Genomic DNA, 21,968 nt, shown 5'->3' with positions numbered 1-21,968 from the left:
GGGGCCTCCACGCAGCCAATCAGCGCCCGGAGCGCCGCGTCAGCGCCCGCCAATGGCCGGCGGGCGAGGCCCCTCGAAGAGTCGCACGGCAGGGGGCGCTCTGCGGGCCGGGCCGGGCAGGACGGTGAGGGGGCGGGGCCTGCCCGTGCGGCAGCCAATGGGAGCGCGACGAAGGGCCGCCAGCGCCGCTGATTGATTGGAGGGCTCGGCCGAGCGCAGATAACGCGCCAGGTGCGCGCGAGCCCCTCAGTGGGGAAAGGATGGGTCTGGCACCGGCCCCTGGGAGGCTGTGCGGCTCCAGCCGGTACCGAGTCCCCTGTTCCCCCGGAGGAGCTGCAAGGCAGCTCGAAGCCAGCGGCGACCCGTGTGGGCCGTCCCGAGGCGGAGCGGGCCGCGGTGCTGCTCTGGCTGCGTCTCTATGGTTCGCGCTTCCGGCCACCGCGCTTCCGGCCGCGCGACTTCCGGTCGCCGCCCGCCGGTGCGAGGTCCTGCCGCCCCCGCGCTCCGCCCGCGCCCCCGGGTCCGGTCCGGTCGCCGCCGACCGAGGCCGCCGCGGCCGCAATGGGCGCCTACTTGTCGCAGCCCAACACGGTGAAGAGCTCCGGGGACGGCGCCGGGCTCGGGCCGCGCCCGCTGCACTTCGGGTTCAGCGCCATGCAGGGATGGCGCGTCTCCATGGAGGTAAGGGGCTGAGGGCGCCGGGGCTGGCAGGGCGGCGGCATTCACCCCAGGGCCTCCTCAGGATCCTGCGTCGACAGGCCCCGACGGTAAGGGGGCCGGGGGCTGCCGGTCCCCCCCCTCCCTCCCGAGGGCGGGGGAGGGATTCTGCCTCTCCCGGTGCCGCCCCAGCCTTCCCCAAATGCCCCACGGCAGCCGCGTGTCCCAGCTCCCGCGGGGAGAGCCCCCCCGCTTCGCGAGGGCAGGTACAGCTGGAGAAACCCCCGCGAGGAATGAGGAATTCAGGGTAGAAAGCCGAGGGAAGGAGCGTTTAGTGCTTGGGGCAAAACGCGGAGTGAAAGCCAGGGGAAGTCCTGGGGGAAAATGTCTGGGTTTGTCTTCTGAAAGGAATGTCAGTGTCTTGCTGTGCTCCTTCCCTGGTTTTATCTTTTTCTAGGAAGATTTGTAGGAGGAATTCTGCTGGCTGCTCTCAGTCTCCTGTAGCCAGTCCTGGCTTTGGTGGCCTTGGTGTGGGCAGATAAGTTACCCCCAGGCCCACTTGGTTGAGGATCCAGGCGTGTGCCCACATTCCCCCGTGTAGGAGGCTGCAGGAGCTGCCCTGTAAAGCTGCTGGTTGGTGTGAGGGCAGCGTGGGGCTGCCGACCTTGCAGGGCTGTGAGCCTCACATCCTCTGGGAGTACCTGTAATGTGCTGGCTCGTTTTCCCTTCTGGGCAGCCAGCACACAGCTGAATTCAGTAAGCATTAACCATGGTCTCTGCAGCCCCCCAAGTCTCACCGCTCAGTGTCTGGTTCACGGCCCTATGGCTGCTATCGGGGGTTCATGAGCCTGTTGTCAGACATTTCGCCACTGCTGGAGTGGGGCAGCAATACAAGTGACAAAACACTGACCAGATGTTTCCCCCTTTCTGCACGTGAAGCCCTGAGCTCTGGTTCTTGGGGTAGAAGGTGCAGAACTGGTGCTTGTGCTCTTGAGAGACGCTCAGAGTAGGTGCGTGCTGAGCAGGATGACAGCGTAGATGCGCTCGGCTGAGCTGGTCCCTCCCACTGACCCCTGCAGGGGGCAACTGGTGGCACAAGGACATTCCTGGAGCACTGAGATGTAATCTCAAAAGTGATTAGTTTGTGTGCAAGCAGCTGAACACAGGCATGGCTCTGGCATCCCCCAGCGTGTTCAAGAGCCGGCCTGGGATGAGGTTCTGACCTCACTTGCTCCAGGGCTGTGGCTGGTACCTGTGCAGAGGCTGGACAAGGGCCTGGGCTGCAGCTGTGAGTTCTACACTACCCAGCATCCCTGGCTTATCCCTGCTGGCAGAGGAAGTGCTGAGGCCCTTAGAGTGGTTTAGCTGAGTTGTCCCAAAAAACGAGCGGATGGCAGGAGCTGAACACACACAGCTGAGCAGTCCTGTTGCATTCTCTTGCATTCCAGTGCTCTGTGTTCCACTCTCTGTCGTGTCTTGGTTTGTGTTTTTTCCTTTTCTTCACGTTTATTTACATTTTTGCTTTTCTGCAAGGCTTGCAGAAAGTTCTACGCAAATGTTTGTGCTTAAGACTCTGGTTCTGTGTGTCAGTGAAGGCAGCCAGAGTGTGCAGGTGGTAGGGTACAGGCATTTTGGGTGGCAGAAACTCTCTAAAGGATCTTTTTGTTGCCTCTTAAGTTTTAGGAACTACCAAGTGAGGTGGGTATACAGGACTCTGAAGAAATACTATAACTTAATCCAGAGAGGTTGCTTTGGGAAGTTCTGTGAGCTCTTTCTCACCCTGAAGTGCACGAGATCACAGTCACTCAGTCGCTGCAGTGAGCTGGCCAGGGCCGGAGGCTGGGCTGGAGGCTGGTAACGGGCAGCAAACGCTGGTCTTGGTACTCAGTGACGTTGGCAATGCCAGGGCCTGGCTGTGCCCCACATGCAGAGCCAGCAGCAGCTGTGCTTGGAGGGGGGCAGACGAGCAGGTCCAAGCTCCTGTGCCACGCATGGGACTCACTCAGGGTCGGGGCTGCTGCAGGTAGTGTTCACTGAGGGGACAGAGCAGGGCAGACTGCAGGGAGTGCTCAGTGAAGGGGCAGAGCAGGGCAGACTGCAGGGAGGGCTCACTGAGGGGGCAGAGCAGGGCAGACTGCAGGGAGGGCTCACTGAGGGGGCAGAGCAGGGCAGACTGCAGGGAGGGCTCAGTGAAGGGGCAGAGCAGGCTGCAGTTGGGGCTTAGCAAGGGCAGCACAGATCGTTTTTGGTGCCACTGCTGGGTTTCCTACCCAGCAGCGTTTGCATCTCTTTAATTACACCACTGTTTGGTCACCTGGGACTCATCCCAGTTACTGTGCTGTGGGTTTGCAGTCTCACTGGCTTCTGTGGATGCTCAGAAAAGTGAGTATGGAAATGCTGGTTCTTGGTTTATCCTTGTTTTCTTTCATGCTCTCTCCAGTGAACTCTGCATTACCATTCAGAGTAATTTTTTCATTTTGAACTCAAGATTGTCACCTGTGCCTGTTCAGACACTTTTCATTCCAGTGCCAGCAATCCATTGCATGGAATGCTGCATAAACCCAGACCCTCTGTGTTCCCATTTTCCTGAGCAAGGAATAGAGTTCTCTTTTTACAAGATCATGGGACTTTGGAGGGCAAAGAGGCCTTATCCAAGAATTCCTATATAAAAAACTAGCGGAGTTCAGTGGTTGCTGGGCTGTGATTGAGCATAGCTCAGTGTGTGTGTAAATTCTGAGATACGGAGGGCAGTATGGACACATTCAGAGATTTAAGCCACATGTTGGAGTGAACACAGTGTTTTGGGACAGCTGTAGCACATTTGAGGTGATGAACCATCACAAAGATCACACTGCTGAACATATCACAGGATGGTTCCTGAACACAAGGGTGGTGAGGTGGTGGGTGAGGGTTGGACTTGAAGGAATGCCATGAGATGAGCTGGGCAGGCGGAAGGCTTAGGAGAAAGGTTCAGCCCGTCTGTCTGTTCCAGGCTCTGCAATGAAATAGCCAAGGCGGGTTTGCTTACGTGTAGGTGAAGTCAAGCACCTCTTCTGACTGTAAAATCAGTGTGCTGCCTCTCTCAAAGCCAGCTGTTCCACAGAGACCTTGGGGGGAGAAGGACTAAGCAGTGCATGTGGCTCATGTGTGGTTGGCCTTTTGTGCTGGAGTGTGTCTGGAGATGGTAACAGAGCTGGGGCAGGGTCTGGAGGACAAGCCTGATGAGGAGCACCTGGGGGGTCTCAACCTGGAGAAAAGGAGGCTCAGGGGGGACCTTCTTGCTCTCTGCAACTCCCTGACATGAGGGGGGTAGCCGGGGAGCTTGGGCTCTGCTCCCAGGGAACAAGCCACATGATGAGAGGGAGTGGCCTCCAACTGTGCTAGGGGAGGATATCCACAGGTTAGATATTGGGAACAATTTCTTCGTGGAAAGGTTTGTCTGGCTCTGGCCAGGCAGTGGTGGAGTCTCCATTCCTGGAGGGATTTAAAAGCCATGCGGATGGGGCACCTGGGGACATGGGACAGCACTGTGGCCTTGGCAATGCTGGGGGAATGTTAGACTCAATGATCTCAGAGGGCTTTTCCAACCCAAACAAATGTGTGGTTCTATGATTTTCTGTGGGTCTAATGCAAGCCTTGTCATTCCAGACCTTTGCTCTCTCTTTCAGGATGCCCACAACTGCATTCCAGAGCTGGACAGTGAAACAGCCATGTTCTCCGTCTACGATGGACACGGAGGTAACTGTGCCTGCTGTGCTCTCTCCTGTCCTTCAGTGTGACCCCTCTGGGCTGTCCGTGCCTGCTGGGGCATCCATCTATCTCTAGGAATCCTACTCCTTCCTGGGAAGTGTTTTCTTTGATAGAGATTATCAGTGGAGGTTCTGACTGTTTGTTAGGGAACCTAGAAGGAGAGTCACAGGCTGATCTGAAATTGAAATCAGATTTGCATTCCATCCTCTATGACTTTGACTGTTTTCATGGTAGATATGCTGGGCAGGAGAGTCACAGAAGGAAAGGTGGTGAGAAAAACCACCTGAGATTGGACTAGAGGTCTAAATGTAGGCAGTGTGTTCTGGTGGTTGCCCCAGGAAAAAGCAGAAATGAGAACAGGAAGATCCATTCCCTGCTGTACCTGCCCAGCTCTCACTCCCCAGGTAAGGGTTCCCGAGCTGGAAGTTGCAGCCATTCCATCCTGGAGACATGTTGGAGCCTTCTTGATGAACTGTCTCTTCATGAATTTGTTTAATTGCATTTTAAACGAGCTTCTGTTTTTGGTGATTGTTTGCATTGTGCATTTTGTATAGAATTATTTGAAAAATATATGATTAAATCTGCTGCCTGGTAATTTTGCTGCAATATCTCCAGCACGTATGAGGAATGAGTGAGTAATCACTCCCTAAGCACTTTTCACTTTTACCATTTTGGACTTCAGGTCCTTTATTCCAGTCAGAGAAGCCTTGGGCTTGTCTCTGCTCATACAGCTGAATATTGCTATTAAATATCATTGCTAATATTACAGAATTCCTTCTGCCAATATCTCATAAAAGCACAAGATCCTGCTGTTAAATCTTGCAAATTATTTTAGTTTGGATCATCCTAAGTGATCCATCACATTTTAATAACCTCTTTTCCTGGTAATTTATGTAGATGTTGGTCAACATCTTTTCAAGGAGCTCTCCCAGTGGCCCTCCTCCATTCTGAAAACTGCTCCTGTCCAACCTCGCTGCTTTTCCCATGACAGCAGTATGGGAAACATTTGATGATTTATTTGAAAGCCTTTTGAAAATCTGTATGGAGTAGATGAACTAAACCTCCTGTTTCCTCCTGGTCATTTGCTCTGAAACACAGTGGCCAGTTAGTGACTGTATGTGTCCCTGAGTATTTAAAAGCCATGTGTAATACAATTTGTCCTGTTTGCTGTGTTCCCATGCCAGCTCTGCTGCTCTGGAGTGTTGTGAGCCCAGTTCCCCCACTCTGAGGCACTTTAATGTGTTTTTGGTGTGGTCTGTCTGCCTCTCATTTTTCTGATATGAAGCAGATTTCAGTGGAAGGTTACACAGGGCTGTTCATAATTTCCACTTGCCTTTAGACCTGAGATATCTAAAATTGCCAATTTGCAAATTACAGCTTACGACCTTTTTTTGCAATAGTCCTTACTAAAAAAGCTCAGCCTGAGTAGGCTGCTGGCGAGTAGCTCTTCCAAAGATGCTGTCTCAGGCTGTAGAATTTATTTAATGCTCTTAAGTTATTTTCCTCCTGAACTTCATCTTAGAGTATGCAGAGATTAGGGTGGAGCAGTCACTAATATCCTGGAGAGTATGTCTGAGAACATGGGAATGATGGGTTGGTGCTGAGAGGCAGAGAGTGACAAGGAGTGTAGGGATTCAGCAGCTCCTCACCTCAGTGCAGAAACTCAGAAACTGTTTGTGTATGTCAGGCAAAAATAAAGATAAGGAGTATCTACCATAAACAGGTCAAGAATGAATAGTATCAAACCCTCTGTTCTCCTCTGAGCTCAGTGTGTTGTTTTTTCAGGTCTGTTCCATATGTGGGGTTTTAGAGAGCCTTTGGACACTCATGACATGTTAGTGTAGGACATGAAGTGGTGTGTTTGAGGATTTTAAATACAATAGGGAAGATTCAAGATAGATGTTAGGGAAAGGCATGGAATGGCATAGCATAGGCATGGCTTTCTAACTCATATTTCAGGTTTCTAGTGGTTGAATATCTACAACTCTTCCTGGACAAACCTTATCAGGAAAGATATGGATATAGTTGAACCTGACTCTGAAGAACAGCTTTTGCACATCCTTACTGTTGTATGAGCTTATTGATACATTAGTTATTTTGTTTAAAACAGTTTCTCAGGTCTCTCTCATGTAAGTTTTTTTGGGTGGGAACCTTGCTGAACTTTATTAGCTGCCAGTGCAAAAACTGAATTTAGCTTCTCTTATATACCTTGCTTATCTCTCAGCATGAAACTCTCCAGTAAGCTTCCTGCTTCAAATGGGTTGGGAAAAGTTTTTATGATTGTGTTATTTGAAAAAAGGGTAGGTTTGAGGTGGTTTTTTTTCCTGTTAACTTTTTCCATTTCACTCAACAGTTTTTCTCTTACATTTCCCCACTGTGGACAAGCCTTCTAGTGTTTGAAAGATGCTACTGGGTTGGTTTTTGCCTTCCCCTGCTTCCTTTTTATGTGCCCTGGCCTCTCTTCCCCCAGATCCTGGAGAATGATATTCGGGCACTTTGCCCCTTCAGTGGGGTTTCTGATCATTCTCTGTCACTGTCTCCTTTAAACTCTTCCTTTTAATAACTGTTTTCATTGACACTTATCTTTGCATTGCTTGTGTGTCTTGGGCTTTATTTCTCTCTCTTTGCTATTTTCCATTTCACCAATTTTTTTAATAATTATTGCTATTATTACAGTTTTAACCTCCTCTGAACTCAAGACTTTCCTTCCTTTTGCCCTTCCAATCCTCTCTGCCATACCATGAGGAGAGGTGTGTGGGCAAGTGGCTGGGCAGTGCTTAGTTGCCATCTGGGGTTAAACCACGAGAGTCCTTTCTTGGCACCCACCGTGGATCTGGAAGGGTTGGAGCTAATAACGGATTCACCAGAGCACGTTAGAGGGGATTTATAGCTGTTGGCAGCTGCAGGTCACCAGAGTGGTTCAGCTGTTCCCGCTATCAGTTTATCTGACCCTCACTGTGCTCTCTTAACTGACCCACACTGTGATCTTTTTTGTGCTGTACGTGCTAAAGGCTGGTGTTGGCTCCTGCCTGTTGCTGGGCTCTGCAGTGATTAGTGGTGTTTGCCTGGGAGATCTGTTATTCAAACACTGACCTTGGGCCTAATCTGGCATTTGGGCTCTGAGGCCATCTCTGTCCTTCAGACCCGTCTTATGGAGACAGTTAACAATTATTTACCTTCCTCCAAAACGTTTTTGTGGAGGAAACACAGAATGGTCAGGGCCTCGCCACCCTCACAGAGGCAAGACTTTCTTCCTAATATCCCGTTTAGCCCTCCCCTCTGTCAGTGTGAAGCCCTTCATCCTTGTCCTGTTGCTTGTCACAGGTCCTTTCCAGCGTTCCTAGGTCAGGCTCAGTCTCTTTGTTCCCTGGGTCTGTATCGTGGAATGTTTTGCGGCGCTTGTGTAGCAGCAGACATTTTGCTGTTTCTGTTCTCTGTCAATGACCACTTGATCCCTTTTCTGCAGGCACATTGGAAAAGTTCCTTGTCTGCTGTTTCTTTCTTTCTGCCAAATCTCCCTGCCTCTCCGCTTCCCACTGTGTTCCCTCTGCCTCTCCCTTTGCTGAGCTGATGGCTGCAGCTGCTGCTTTGCCCTCAATTCCCCTGCTCCCCATTCCTTCACAGAGCCTTGCTCCTGCCTGCACAACTCCTCATCATGCCCAGCTGCCTGCACAGCATCTATTGGGCTGGGAGAAGGGCAAGCAGTTGGGATATGCAGCAGCTGGTCCATCCTGTGAAAACCGTCATGTAACCTGAAGGAAAGCAGTAAAAGTGGCTCTGGCTGTACCCACATCCTCAGAGAAGCCCCAGGTGCAGGGAGGCTCTGGGGTGCTGTGCCCAGCCACTCATACTGCTGCTTCTTTGCCCTGTGACAGGGAACAGCTGGTCCAGCACAGCCTCAAGGATGCCACTGGACCCTGTGGCAGGACCTGCAGCCTGCCCCGCCCCCCTCCCTCCTGTGTTGTCATTTCATTTGTTTCTCAGTTTCTAGCTCTTAACTTTTCTTTCTTGTGAGTATGAGCCATGTTCCTCTGTCCTACATCCTTCTTTGCCTCATATAAAAACCTCAGTGACTAGTCCGATCTCATACAACTCACACTACTCTTTCTGGTCCCTGTTCAAGATAAAACAGAGAAATTCATGATCCCTCACTGTTGACTCTTTCTTCTCTCTTATTAGCACCTCTATGATCACAACAAATGCCTCCATGCTCTGTTCTCAATGTGAAACCAATAATTACTGAGCTGTAGAGGGAATTCTGGCTTTTAAAAATCTCTCCGCTGCTCTAGGGTGGGCACTTGGCTTGAGTTGTTGTTCCTCAGTCACAGTTTATCCCTTGTGCTCTTGGCATGCTGTTCCTTCCAACTGCTGTTTGTTGTGCCGTGAACACACATACCCCTTCCTATACCAAGGTGGCTGCCCCATCTCCTGAAAGGCTTATCTCAAGCTGTGGGATCCCATTGCTGTTGGTGTGGAACACACACTAGAGCACAGAGCACTTTTTATGTGCTCATTACATGTTGGTAACGCTCTGAGAGAGCCTACATTGATCAAAAGCTTCCCTTTTCTTCTGCTTGCACTGACAGGTGAAAATAGAGGTTTCCAGGTAGCCTGGGCCTAAAGAGTCGGTCTGAATATCACGCTGGGCCTAAGCTCGCTCTGGGGAAGCTCACAGCATCGGCCACACCTGGTGGTTTGGAGCTCACTGCGGGTTGCCAGGGCCATCAGCATATTCCGCTGCTCTGGGGTGCTGCCTCTGGGAAGGTGTGAGTGGGACCCCCAGAGTCAGCTGCTGTGTTACTGTTCTGTGTCTGGGGCAGCTCTGGTTTGTGTCCTGGGATTTACTTCCATAGTTCCATAGCTCAAGAGCATGCTGTATCTGGGACGATCAGCCTCTTTAAATGGTTTCTGCTCTTTTTCAGGAGAAGAAGTTGCCCTGTACTGTGCCAAGTACCTCCCTGAGATCATCAAAGATCAGAAGGCCTACAAGGAAGGCAAATTGCAAAAGGTAAGGAGCCAATTCTGCCCTGGAACGAGTGAGCACGAATGCGAGGAAAAGCCCTTGTGTCGGTACCCGATGCCCCTGTGCAGGTTGTCCAGGGAAGCAATGGAGGCTCCGTCCTTGGAGCTGTTCAGAATCTGTCTGGGTGTGGTCCTGGGCAGTCAGCTCTGGGCATCTCTGCTGGAGCAGGGGGTTGGATCAGAAGAATCCTAGAGGCCCCTGCCAGCTGCAACCATACTGTGATTCCGTATGTGCACATGCTGGAAGAGACTGGATTGCACAGCATGGCAATGCTTCCATAGGGAAGCGGGGGCTGCCCACTCATGTCTGTTCACACGCAGGCCCTGGAAGATGCGTTCTTGGCCATTGATGCCAAGCTCACCACAGAGGAGGTGATTAAGGAGCTCTCCCAAATGGCCGGGCGGCCCCAAGATGATGAAGATGAGAAGGAGAAAGTTGCTGATGAAGATGATGGTAAGTAAGTCAGATGCCACTGAGCAGACAAGGCTGCAGCTCCAGGACAGGGACTGAGAGCAGCAGGGCCAGGTCTCCTTTGGCACAAGGTGCTCTGTCACAGTTTCTCAGTTAAGTTTTGGCTGAGCTGACCTGCTGCCCCTCAGCACTGTCCATGGCTTTGGGCTAGTGCTGGGGGAGCCCAGATCCATTTGGGAGCTTAATGCTATGGATAACAAACCAGCTTGTCACCATTTTCCATAGACCTTCCTCCACAGGGTGCAGGGTTGCAGGATGTGTAAGGAAGTCTGAGCTGAGAAGTGGGCTTAGTTGTGGAAGGGAAATAATGTGGTGTGCAGCACTCGGCTCTCCCAGGCTGGTGGTAGCAGGTAGGACTGAAGTAGATTCTGCTCTCTTCACAAAAAAGGCAAGTGTTCCACCAGCAAGTGGTGGCCAGTCCCCAGAGCCAGGCAGGAGGTGATTCCTGGGGTGGAATCCTGTGCTGCTCTCACTGAGTACCTTGTGACCAGCCTTGAGGCAGATGTAAGGCAATACCATCACCATGAACGCTGTGTTGGTCTGGAAACACTGAGTTTGTTGGTCGTCATTCTCCAGCTGGCAGGGATGAAGTAGGTGAGTGGTTGGTTGGGTTTTCTTTATTGTCCTGTGTTTTCAGGAGATTTGGGGATATGAGTATGTGTTTTCCTTTTGGGATTAAATAGCAAAGCAAACTATAACCAACAGGATGTCAGTAGGGAAGTGGTGGTCATTGGCTTATGGTTAAGGGAAAGTCATCGCATTTTCTGCCTAGTCCCACTTGGGAGATGCTGTGGTAACAGCCCAAAGCTGTGCTCTCACATGTTGCACCTGTCCAGGTAACAGCTGCTGGGGATCCCTGCAGTGTTTCAGGCCCATGGAGCAACTACTCTCTTCTTGTCCTGCAGCGTTACTGACCAAACCTGCACGTGGAAGCAGCGAGTCTGCCTCCCCATGGCTCCCCAGGAGCCTGTGCTCGGGAAAGTGAGGCTCTACCCCCAGCCACGTAGCTGATGTGAAGGTTCTGTGCTGCTGTCAGTCAGCCAGCCAGGGAGCCCAGGGGCTGGGGCACTGGGAGGACTGCCAGGCTGTGCCGTGGTCAGAGCTGTGGCCCTGCTGTTTCCATCCTGCTCACCTGCAGCACCCGAGACGGCACAGGCCTGGCTGTGTGCTCACAGTCAGCCTGGGGAGCACTGCTGGAACTCTGCAGCAGCAGCCTTAGCCAGGGCAGCTCATCACTGGACCCAGCGTGGTGGGTATCCTGCTCTCTGAGCCTCTCTGTCCTCACCTCCTCTCCTTTCCATTTGCAGTGGATAATGAGGAAGCTGCTCTTCTGCACGAAGAAGCCACAATGACCATTGAGGAGCTTCTCACACGTTATGGACAAAACTGCACCAAGAACCTCAAAGCCAAGTCTGTAGCTGCAGCTGGGGATAACACTGCGGAGGGGACAGGCAAGCAGCATGATGGGGAGTCAAATATGAACGGAGAGGCTGACCCAGGGGAGCTTCCTGACCACAAGGAGAGGAAGAATGGGAAGCCAGATGAAGAAATCACGGGTATTTCCTCCACCTCAGACAAAGCCAGCGCTGGAGGCAACAGCCCTGCTCTGCAGAAGCCTGAACTAGGCAAAGGTGACGAGGCCGTCACCTCTTCTACTGGGGAGGCCGGGCCCTCCTGCTCCTCCACGGGAAAGCCCCAGCGCACAACCAAATCCAAATTTTTTGAGGACAGTGAGGATGAGTCAGATGAGGTTGAGGAAGAGGAGGAAGACAGTGAGGTAGGAAACAGCACTGGGACAGAGTGGCCTTCTGGCTGGGCAGAATGTATTGCTTACGGTGGTACTTGAGAAGAGCCCCTCACTCATCCTAGGTGTGTCCTAGGAGCAGGTGTTTCAGGCTGATCCTCTCAGGCCATCCCATGGGAATGTTTGGGATTGTTGAGATAACCCTGAAGGACACACACTCTCATCCTGCAGCAGCCATAGCCAATAGCCCCGGGTCCTGCTGCATGCACCATCCCTTCATCCACTGCTATAGTGACACCAGCTGCTCTGGTTGTAGCCATCAGGTGTGGGGGACATGTGCCAGGTCACCTCGCACCTCTGGGGGACCTGACCATCGGTCCCCAGGATGGAGAGACCAGTGGGGGGAGGGCACTGAGTGTCCTGTGTGACTCCTGTGGTATCACTCCTTTCTTGTAGGAGTGCAGTGAGGATGAGGATGGTTACAGCAGCGAAGAAGCAGAGAATGAAGATGATGAAGATGACACTGAAGAATTAGAGGAGGATGAGGATGAAGAGGAGGAAATGTTGTTACCAGGCATGGAGGGGAAAGAGGAGGTACATCCTGTTCTTGTGTTCTGCAGTGTAATGTGGAGCCAGGGGCACTTGGGAGACCCAGTAAGAGGTTGCTCCTGCTCAGGTGGGGATAGAACACCCCATGTGCTCTCCTGGGGCTGAGAGAGCTGCTGACAGCCTGGGATTGTGCAAAGGCTGAGGGATGGGCCTGGATCCGGGCAGAAGGCCTGAGGTAGACGAGGCTGATCCTGATTCTGAGTGTGGGGTATATGGAAATGCTGTAGGGCTGGTGTGGAGGGAGAGTGTGGGGCAGGAACAGATGGGCTCCACTGGCACTGCTGCTCCAGGGCACAGCATCGCTCCTCGCCAGGTCAGGGCTGCAGCTCCTTAGCCTGTGACAGCGCAGGCAGATGGGCCAGGGACCCAGAGGTCATGTAAAGGGGACGTGGCTTCTATGGTGCCAATTTCTCCCTTTGGGGAGATGGTCTGGCTTCCAGTGACAATCTGCTTGAGCTGGGCTGGGGCTGGATTCAGCAAGTTAGAGCAGGGGGTATGGCAGGACATGTGGAACACCAGGCAATCCTGATCCACTGAGCTGCATGAGGCTGGAACGGAGTTGTTGGCTGACCCTGCCCCTCATTGAACACCCTCCTGGTGTTTCACACTCCCTCGGGCTTTCTCCATCACTCTGTGTGTCCTCATGGGATGAGATGCAGCCCCCTGGGGTCTGGGACGCAGCTGGAGCTGGCTCCCTTAGTGACCCAACATGGAACCAGAGAAAGGAATCTCACCAAAATCCTGTATCTCTCACAGCCCGGCTCGGACAGCGGGACAACCGCTGTCGTGGCGCTGATCCGGGGCAAGCAGCTGATCGTGGCCAACGCCGGGGACTCGCGCTGCGTCGTGTCGGAGGGCGGCAAGGCCGTTGACATGTCGTATGACCACAAACCAGAGGATGAGGTGGAGCTGGCCAGGATAAAGAACGCTGGAGGCAAGGTCACCATGGACGGGAGGGTGAACGGCGGCCTCAACCTCTCCAGGGCCATCGGTGAGCAGGAGGGGGGGGATGCTGGCAGGCCTGGCCTCAGACAGCCATGCTTCCAGCTCTGCCAGCCACCAAGGTTATAGAAAGGTTTTTAACCAGATGAGTAGAGCGCATTCTTTATTTCATGGGAGATTTCAGTCTAATTGGAGAAAATGGCCATGAAGCAATTGGACACCGGTGGAAAGCAGCACCTGGCACCTCCCAGGCTATTGTGCCAATAGCTGGGTTGTCAGAAACCAGCTCATGTAAACTGTTCCAAAACCAGACTGCTGTCTTTGGAAACAGGACTTTTCCTGCTCTCTGTCTGTTGAAGGACCTTGGTGTGTTGCTTCCTGGGGACCTGGCTTCAAGGCAGTTTAAACCACTTGGTCACCTGTTCTTCTGCAGAAGGACCCAAGCCACTGAAATGGTTATCCTAGGGTAAAGAGATAATAACATCTTTAGGATAGAGACAAGGAGTTTGTTTATCTAGGGAGACACTGGCATTCCCCCCTGCTATTTTGCAGTGGCCCTGGAACTCCCTTTGTAGGCTCTGATTCCTGATAAACTGCCAGCTGGAACTGAGGGTCAGTTTTCTCAAGTGAGCTTTGAATCAGAGTGAACCCTGGGATGGTTTGGATGGGATAGAACTTAAAGATCATCTTGTTCCAATCCCCACTGCCATGGGCAGTGCCACCTTCCACTAGACCGGGTTGCTCCAAGCCCCATCCAGCCTGGTCCAGAACACTTCTAGGGCTGGGGCAGCCACAGCTGCGTCCCAGAGGTGACACGTGCTGTGTGCTGTTGGCCTGGTGTTGCCCCAGGAGGTGGGGAAGCAGCACTTGATTTGCGGCGAAGAGAGGCTGAGCTGGCCAAGGCCCCTCTTCCCTGGGCTAGCCAGAGCTGACACCTGGAACCTGTGGTGGTTCCTCTGCCTCATGGCCCACAGTCTGATCCCAGGCTGCGGGAACACTGCCTGGATCCCACTGGGGCCTTGTGACAGGGCAGTGCTGCTCACTGTCCTGGGCAGCACTGCCCGATCCCAGACATCCTCCTCCCCACCGCAGGGGATCATTTCTACAAGCGGAACAAGAACCTCCCTCCAGAAGAGCAGATGATCTCTGCCTTGCCTGACATCAAAATGCTGACAATAAATGACGACCACGACTTCATGGTCATTGCCTGTGATGGAATCTGGTGAGTGGTGAGGGAGCTGTTGTGCCTCTGGGGTATCGCTTCTCTGGTCTTTCTCTGGAGCTGGGCCTGGGGAAGGCCTGTTGGACACGGGCATGTGTGCTCCCTTTGCCTGCTTTTCTGACCTCTCTGCTCTGCAGGAATGTGATGAGCAGCCAGGAAGTGGTGGATTTCATCCAGTCCAAGATCACTCAAAAGGATGAGAACGGAGTCCTGCGGCCGCTCTCCTCCATTGTAGAAGAGGTAAAATCCAGAGCTCTGCTGTCCGTGCAGCAACGCAGCATTTCTGTGTCCCAGTTCAGGGCCTGGCTCTGCCCTCCTGCTCCCTCATATGGGCTCATCCAGGACTCAGGGGGTCTTGCAGCTCAGGGGCTACAATGGGCAGGAGCAGAAACACCTCTGCAATGGGACTCGGTTCCCTGGGCACCTGGGCCAGTGTCTGACCTCAGGGGTGCTGTCCAGCCGAAGGAGTTGCTGCCCACATTCAGAAACCTGGGAATGCTGAGGTTATTTCTGTCCCTTCTCTGGTGGGAACAGCCTTTAACCCATCCCACACAGCCCTGGCAAACCTGAGCCACTGTCAGGTGTTGGAGTGGGCCCAGTGCCTCGGAGTGGTCCCAGTGTGTCTGTGCTCTCTGCTGACCTGCCCTTTCCCTCCCCAGCTGCTGGATCAGTGCTTGGCTCCAGACACCTCAGGGGATGGCACCGGCTGCGATAACATGACCTGCATCATCATCAGCTTCAAACCCCGTAACACACACCCACCTGCTGAGAGTGGGAAGCGGAAACTGGGGGAGGTGGCAGCACCGGTGGAGGAGAACGGCGGGGACAGCACCAAGAAGGCCAAGCTGGAGTAGCAGGGCCTGCCCAGGGACTGGGCTGTGCTCACCAGACTCTCATTTCTTACCCATGCTGAACTCAAGACTCCAAGTCTTGTCCTTTTTTTAGCCTTAGCAGAGGCCTTGTTTGTCCGTGTCCTGGTTGGGGGGGTGGGGGGCGGGTCTGGTTAGCGAGGGCATGTCGCACTGTTCATCCGTAACCATTCCAAAGAGGGAGCGAGGACGGAGCTGCGCCCGGGAGCACCACAGCACAGAGCCTGTGGTGAGGAGGAGGAGGATGTCCCCCCATTGTCTCCATGTGGTTGTTGCCATTTCTGTGCCTGTGAATTTCTGTTTGGAGGGAAGAACTTTTTCACTGTTGAGGTTTTTTTAATCTGCACCCGATTATTTAAGGCCCTTTCTGTTTTTATTTGTGAAACAATCTGGCAGTGGTGCTGCGGCCACGCCGTGTTCGGTTGTACACTTTCAATCAATACTTTTTTCAAACTAAAAGACTGGAAAACACAGCTGTGCTCCTGGTCCTTGGTTCTTTCCTGGTAGGGGAGATGAGGAAGGTGGGGTGGGAAGGATATTTGTCCTTGGGGTCTTGGAGTACTGCTGGGCTTTGACCTTTGGCTCCCGGTTCCCCCAGGATGAAGGATCCTGCTGAGGGTTCTCAGAGCAGACAGGAGCCTCTGGAGACAGTCTGTGTCTGAAGGAACAGGGGCACCAGTCACCCTACTGAGCTCACCTGCCCTCAGCAGGCAGCACCCATTGAGCTGCACCTTCTGACAAGGTGCAGCAAGGGACACCTCCCTGATGCACAGCTTGTACAAGGTGTGTCGATACTTGTGGCTGCTCCTGCAGGAGTGAAGTCCCTGGGCTGCAAAACACAGATGGAAAGGTGGGCTCTCCCTGTGCAGCAGAAAGAGCCACAGACTCGGCAAACCACTGGAAAAGAAGAGCATCTGTGGTGAGCTGTTATTTTTTTTTCCTTTTTTCTTTTACACAAAACTGGCCCCTTGGTGTCTGTTTCCTACACTTGCTCTTCCCCCTAGTCCCTCCTTCCCACAAAGCCTAGAGCAGTCCCACCTGCCCCAGGATCCCACAGGGAGCCACAAGCCCTGTGTGCAGCAGCCTGTTGCTGCTGGGGGGCCCCCCTGGTCTTCAGGGGCTCTGACCATCTTAAGGGTCCTGTGGCAGCTGGACTGGTGCCTCTGCTGGCTCTGCAGAGGTGACCAGGGCCTCTCCCTGCACAGCTCCTGGAAAACTGCTCCTCCATGTGACCTCCTCTGGTGAGCTGCCATGACAGAACCTGCCAGGCAGTCACAGCAAAACCCTGGAGTCTATTCCCTGAGCAGCTGCAGCAGGTTAATGCAAACACCTGCAGCTCTAAGGGCCTTTGGACAGGTACACGGGACCCACTACAGAGGGCAGAATTGGATAGGATGTTGGGGAGAAATTGTTTGTTCCCTGTGAGGATGGTGAGGCCATTAGCAGTTTGCCCAGGGAAGCTGTGCCTGCCCCATCCCTGGAAGTGTCCAAGGCCAGGTTGGACAGGGCTTGGAGCAACCTGGGATAGTGGAAGGTGTCCCTGCCCATGGCAGGATGGCATAGGTGAGCTTTAAGGTCCCTTCCAACCCAAACCCTTCTGGTATTCTGTTACTGCCCAACTTTGAGCAGTAAAATGTCCAGAAGCAGCTTTTTCTCCCCAGGATGCTGCAATGGAGTCAGAGAGGCCACAGGCAGGACCCCACTGCCTGAGACTCTACACCCCATGTGCTGTGCACCCCATGTGCTGGGTCCCCACCCACGGCCTGCGGCATCACCCCACTGTGCTGCAGGAGACAGACAAACCCTTGGAAAGCAGCTTTATTTCCCAGTGGTGCCTTTGGGGAGGGGGCAGTTAGGGCTGGCGCAGCAGTGCAGGATGTGGTCCACACTTACCCAGGACCCAGCTCTTGGGGCTGGGAGTGCCCGCAGAGGGGGACTGGCTCTGCCACAGGAGAGCACTGGGCTTCTGCATGGATCAAGGCTCTTCCTCTCAACCCTCTCACTCCACAGGGACACCCACAGAGCTACCCCTGTCACTGGTGGCTCCCAGGGAGTCCCCAGAGAGACTCTGCCCAGACAGGGCGCTGCTCAGGCTCTGCTGCCGGGCAGGACGCGGCACCGCTTCAACCGACACCTCCACCTCGATGGTGATGCCTTCCCTGTGGACGGACACCAGCCTGAGGGCAGCAGCCTGGAGGGGGACATCACCTGTCCCTGCGTGGGGCGGCTGTTCGCAAGGGATGTGTCAGCCCCCAGCACGGCCACCCTGCTCACCTGTCGGAGATGTCCTGGCCCTCGCTCAGCATGCTCCCCGCCAGTGCCACCGTGCTGGCCGACTGGCTGTCCCATGCCGGCCCGGGACGCTGGCTGTGGCTGCTGCTGGGCAGGGAGGCGGTGGGGTCTGGGGCTCCGTCCTCACCTGACCTGGGGCTGCGGTTTGGGCTGGGCAGCACCGACCACAGCTCATTCACTGCAGGAAGGAGACAGCACTGAGCACCCTGTTCCCAAGGACTGCTCCCTGCTAGAGCAGGGAGGCATGGGCCAGGGCCAGGCGTGGGACTCACACTTGCCCAGGTTCTCCAGCTCTACCACGCCAACGTCTCCAGATGTGCGGCCACCCCCACAGCCCCAGCGGCTCCGGCACAGTGACAGCACCACGGTCCCGTACACATAGGTGAGCATCAGGGGCACACCGACACCTGGGGGTGGACAGGTAGTCACTGTCCAGCCCCAGTGCCCCTGGTCCCAGACATCCCCTGAGGCTGCTCCCCAGCCCCACTGCTCACTGCAGGGCAGTGCCCTCGGCCCCAGCCTGCACTCACCCACGGTGATGGCTGTTATGATGGGGGACACAAAGAGAGAGAGAAGGACACTGCTGGTGACAGAGAGGCACTGCTGGCACCCTGACAGGCTGCTCCGCCGGCTCTGGCCCAGCACCTGCAGGATAAGATAGATGAAGGGCTCTACAAAGACCTTGTGGCCTCTTCCCAGCCTGGCAGAGCTCTAGTTGCAACCACAGCCACCCACACCCTCCTCCCTCTTCTCAGGGACAGGCAGCCATGACAGCATTGCCACCACAGCTCAGGTGTCCTTGCAAACCCCTCCTAGGCCGCCAGACCTCTTCTCCATTTCACCCACCCCAAACCCCACTCCCCACACTGAGCACGCCTGCACGGGCAGAGAGTGCTGGGGGGAAGCGGAGGGTCGTGGCAAGGAGGGGTTGTGGCCAGTCAGGGGTAGCATAGGGACGTACTGAGGGCAGTTAGGGATGTGCTATGGGCAGCGGGGAGCACTGCAGGTCTGTCCTGGCCAGGGGCCATGGACTGCCAGGCTCAGCAGGGAGCAGGACCACAGGGATTCCTAGACCTCCTGCCAGTACCTTCCTACCCATGTAGATGGGGATCCCAATGGTAATGACAGGGACAGCAACGCCTGCGACGAGGGAGATGACCATGGGTGCACCCAGCACCATGCCCAGCTGCCACAGGATCCTCCGGGTCCGCGACCACGGCCTCTTCCCCCAGAAAGTACAGCCAGAGGGGCTGTGGGGACAGAGCAGGGCTGGGCCAAGGCAGAGACCAGCACAGCCCAACCCTGTGCCGGGGGACACCCGTGGGCCCACGGGGGAGCAGACAGCCAGGTTCCCCCAACCCTGAGCTCCAGCTGCCTCCTGGGAATGCCAACAGCTGGCCTCAGCCCTGCCAGACCGAGTGGCACAGACCACCCTGCTCCCCCCAGCCAGCCCCAAACCTGGAGCCAGGCCTGGCTGCCCCCATCCCAGTCCCCAAGCTCCTGTCAGGGCCCCCACCTGGGGCAGCCCCGCGCTGACCTCAGGAAGTGCACGTCGGAGATCTCCCGCAGGCACAGCCAGCAGAAGAGGCACCCGCAGACCGTGCAGTTCATGCGGTTGCAGCTCCCATCGTTGATCTTCATGATGAAGGCGCTGCAGCGGGGACAGACCTTGATGTCCTCAGCCTCAGCTGGGGGGGAGATGAGTCAGGATGGGGGAGCAAGACAGGACACACCCTGTCCCAGGCTCCCCAAGTCCCACGAGTGCCAGAGTGCCACACGCCAGCCCGACTGGCACAGGGGCTACAACCCTGAGGCAGCCAGCAGCCCCAGATCCAGCAGACCCGCAGGCAGGAGGCACAGAGGCACCCAATAGTGCCAGATCCCAGCCCTGCTGCTCCCATCCTGGGCCAGGGCCTCACCGTGGGCTGAGTCCTCTGATTGGGTCGGCTGTGCTGTGGGGGTGGCCAGGCCAGAGGCCGGTGGCGCTGGCACACAGGGGCCATCGGGATGCCAGGGCTGCCGGCAGTGGTAGCAGAACTCGGTGCCACAGCCCTCGCGCCCGCAGGTAAGGCGGGGACACTCGGCACAGCCATAGGCAAGGACAGCATAGCTGTGGGGAGAAGGCAGTCAGAGCTGGCACAGGCAGGCCGGGCAGTGGCAGGTCCCAGCCCCGCGCTGAGGTGGAGATGCAGCCCCGGCCCAGGAGAGCCGGGACACACCCTCATCAGCACGGACTGCAGAGCAGCCCGCCCCGTCCAGCACTCGCAGCCCTGCGGTTCACGAGCTGCCCGGCACAGCCAAGGACACCACCCCTGGCAGACAGGTTCTGGGGCCGGACAGGGACCAGACACGTCCCTGCACAGCCCAGCCCCACACGGGACCGAGTGACAAGGGACTGAGCCTGGGAAGGGCTCACGGGACGCCACTGTGGCGGGCAGGGGGCCCACGCCACTCCCCCGCTGCCGCCCCCCCGCCGGGCCCGGCGGTACCTGCAGTCGGGCGCGGGGCACCAGCGGGTGCCGGGGTCGGCCACCAGCAGCCGCCGCAGCAGGAACTCCTCGTACTTGTCGCGGAGGGCGGGCTCCGGCAGCAGCCGGTGCACGTCGGCGGGGGGGAGCGCGGCGGGGCAGTGCGGGCACGACACCAGCACGCGGCTCTCGGTGACGGCCAGGCGCAGGTACTGCTCCAGGCAGGCCCGGCACGAGCGGTGGGCGCAGCAGGCCAGAGTGGGAAAGGCCTCGGGGGGCTGGGACAGCAGGCACAACGGACACTCCTCCAGCGACCGGCCCTCGCCCGGGGGCAGCGCCACGCGCGTCTCCTCGGCTTCCTCCGGCTCCGGCAGTGTCTCCCCCCGCACGGCCTGTGGCTCCCGCCTGAAGCAGCCCAGGAGCCAGCGGGGCCCGGGCACACGCGGGGGCCGCTCCATGGTGGCCCTCAGAGTGGCTGCCGGCTGCTGTCGGGCTACGGAGGGCAGCGGGGACGTGCCGGCCCCGGTGTGGCCCCCATGGCCAGGCTCCTACCTGGGCCTCCCCGCAGTTCGTGGCGGAACCATCCCCGGCTGCAGTCGGTGCCGCTCAGCCTGTAGAGGAATCGTTCCTGAGGGCAAGGCCCTGGGAACGGGCCCTCGGCACCCACGAGACCCCGACAGTGCCCCGCCGACGGGCCCCGGCCTGCCCTGCCCCATCCTGTCTCCTTCAGCTCAGCACCAAAGTCCAGAGGCACAGGACTCCCAAATCCCCGGGGTGGGGAAGACAGCAGCGCCACTCTGACAGCCAGATCCTGCACGAGCAGTGTGACACACACGCCCCTCCCCGGCCCGGGGCTCTTCCCCAGCGTGAGACACGGCTTTCCGCCGGAGTGCCAAGGGATCCAAAACCCCGTTCGGTGACCGGGAGCTAAGTTCCAGCAGGGAACCGAGCCTGTTTTCCCTCACTTGGAGCTCGGAGTCCGTGGCCACACCACAACCCCTCCGCCAGCAGGGCCCGTCCTCCCCTCGCTCCTTCCTCCTCTACACCCCAAAGCTGTCCCCTGCCCTCCCCACGTGGGCAGCATCGCTGCGCCCCACTGCCTCCTCAGCGCTCCCGCGGCCGCTCAGCCAGACGCGGTAACGCCGGCACGGGAAGAGGGAGGGACCAGTGACCTCGGGGAAGACCAAGGAGTCCGATCACACCTGCCAGCGCGGGGCTGCTCCACCTCCCCCCAGGGGATATAGCGATGCCCGGGGAGCGGGCGAGGGCGGAGCTCGGAGAAACCAGGCTGACACGGGAGTTACGTGGGGGAGAAGAGCGGGAGGCCGGCCGAGGCTGTACCTGTCAGCGGGGAATCATCGCTGGCGGCACGACACGGCCACGGCTCCCCCGGGACGGCCACAGCCCGACACATCCAGAGCCCCCGGGACCTGCAAAGGACCCCAGGGGTCCGTGAGGGGGCCGAGCCGCGGCTCACACAGGCAGGGCCGGTCGGAGCACAGCGGCACCGGGCAACCAGCGGTCCTTCGCCGCACTGGGCGAGACACAAAGCGCCGGGTGAGCCGCTCTGACCTCGCGGGGACACTGGCACGGGACTCACCGGGCTCTGCGCTCGGCGGTCAGCGGAGGAGGAGACGCAGCCGCCCTCAGAGGGGCACAGACACCGTCACCGCCCGACCCGGTCCCGGCCTCCCGCCTCCCGCCGCCCGGAAGGGGCGGAGCCGCCGCTGGCCCGCCCCGATGCCCGCCCCCAGGGCCTCCCCGGCGGTGCCGCGGCCCGGCCGGCCCGGAGCGGCGGTGCCGGTGCCGTTTACGCCGTGCCCGCCAGGCCGGGCAGGGACGGGGGGCGGTGGTGGCCCCGCGCACGCGCCCGACCTGCTTCCGGGTCGCACGGCTGCTTCCGGCTCCGCCCCGCGCACCC

At 56.7% G+C, this 21,968-nt stretch overlaps 2 protein-coding genes across 3 annotated transcripts; one reads left to right on the top strand and one right to left on the bottom strand.

Moving 5' to 3' along the window:
• The first annotated feature begins 561 nt into the window (after positions 1 to 561).
• PPM1G (protein phosphatase, Mg2+/Mn2+ dependent 1G) lies at positions 562 to 15,760 on the top strand. The gene is made up of 10 exons (XM_027905002.1): positions 562 to 681; positions 4,326 to 4,395; positions 9,330 to 9,415; positions 9,751 to 9,883; positions 11,209 to 11,678; positions 12,102 to 12,239; positions 13,011 to 13,245; positions 14,289 to 14,418; positions 14,556 to 14,658; positions 15,078 to 15,760. Exons 1-10 carry the CDS (start codon positions 562 to 564, stop codon positions 15,270 to 15,272), a joined length of 1,680 nt encoding a protein of 559 aa, XP_027760803.1. The 3' UTR covers positions 15,273 to 15,760.
• Positions 15,761 to 17,088: 1,328 nt separating this feature from the next.
• LOC114068681 (E3 ubiquitin-protein ligase RNF19B-like) lies at positions 17,089 to 21,729 on the bottom strand. Of its 2 annotated transcripts, XM_027905004.1 has the most exons (10): positions 21,648 to 21,684; positions 21,389 to 21,477; positions 20,069 to 20,658; positions 19,499 to 19,689; positions 19,117 to 19,267; positions 18,667 to 18,829; positions 18,110 to 18,224; positions 17,852 to 17,986; positions 17,562 to 17,757; positions 17,089 to 17,446 (listed from the first exon to the last, which is right to left on the bottom strand). In XM_027905004.1, the coding sequence occupies exons 3-10, from the start codon at positions 20,503 to 20,505 to the stop codon at positions 17,287 to 17,289; spliced, it is 1,548 nt and encodes a 515-aa protein (XP_027760805.1). In that variant the 5' UTR covers positions 20,506 to 20,658; positions 21,389 to 21,477; positions 21,648 to 21,684; the 3' UTR covers positions 17,089 to 17,286. The 2 variants fall into 2 exon arrangements, with proteins under 2 accessions (XP_027760805.1, XP_027760804.1); XM_027905003.1 differs by having other exon boundaries at positions 21,389 to 21,729.
• Positions 21,730 to 21,968: the final 239 nt, after the last annotated feature.

The sequence above is a fragment of the Empidonax traillii genome, unplaced genomic scaffold (assembly GCF_003031625.1).
Source record: "Empidonax traillii isolate 1590-97213 ecotype Southwest subspecies unplaced genomic scaffold, ASM303162v1 scaffold1110:size201231, whole genome shotgun sequence".
NCBI classification, from domain to species: Eukaryota; Metazoa; Chordata; class Aves; order Passeriformes; family Tyrannidae; genus Empidonax; species Empidonax traillii.
This window is presented reverse-complemented; position numbering and strand designations above follow the sequence as displayed.

Bases quoted from the DNA above. Each gene is read 5' to 3' on its own strand.
- PPM1G (XM_027905002.1), top strand. From the start codon at position 562: ATGGGCGCCTACTTGTCGCAGCCCAACACGGTGAAGAGCTCCGGGGAC. The intron at 682-4,325 runs GTAAGGGGCTGA...TCTCTCTTTCAG, and splicing joins GATGGCGCGTCTCCATGGAG to GATGCCCACAACTGCATTCC. The intron at 12,240-13,010 runs GTACATCCTGTT...TATCTCTCACAG, and splicing joins GCATGGAGGGGAAAGAGGAG to CCCGGCTCGGACAGCGGGAC.
- LOC114068681 (XM_027905003.1), bottom strand. From the start codon at position 20,505: ATGGAGCGGCCCCCGCGTGTGCCCGGGCCCCGCTGGCTCCTGGGCTGC. The intron at 18,225-18,666 runs GTACTGGCAGGA...CTTATCCTGCAG, and splicing joins CCATCTACATGGGTAGGAAG to GTGCTGGGCCAGAGCCGGCG. The intron at 17,447-17,561 runs GTGAGCAGGGTG...GTCCGTCCACAG, and splicing joins GGCCAGGACATCTCCGACAG to GGAAGGCATCACCATCGAGG.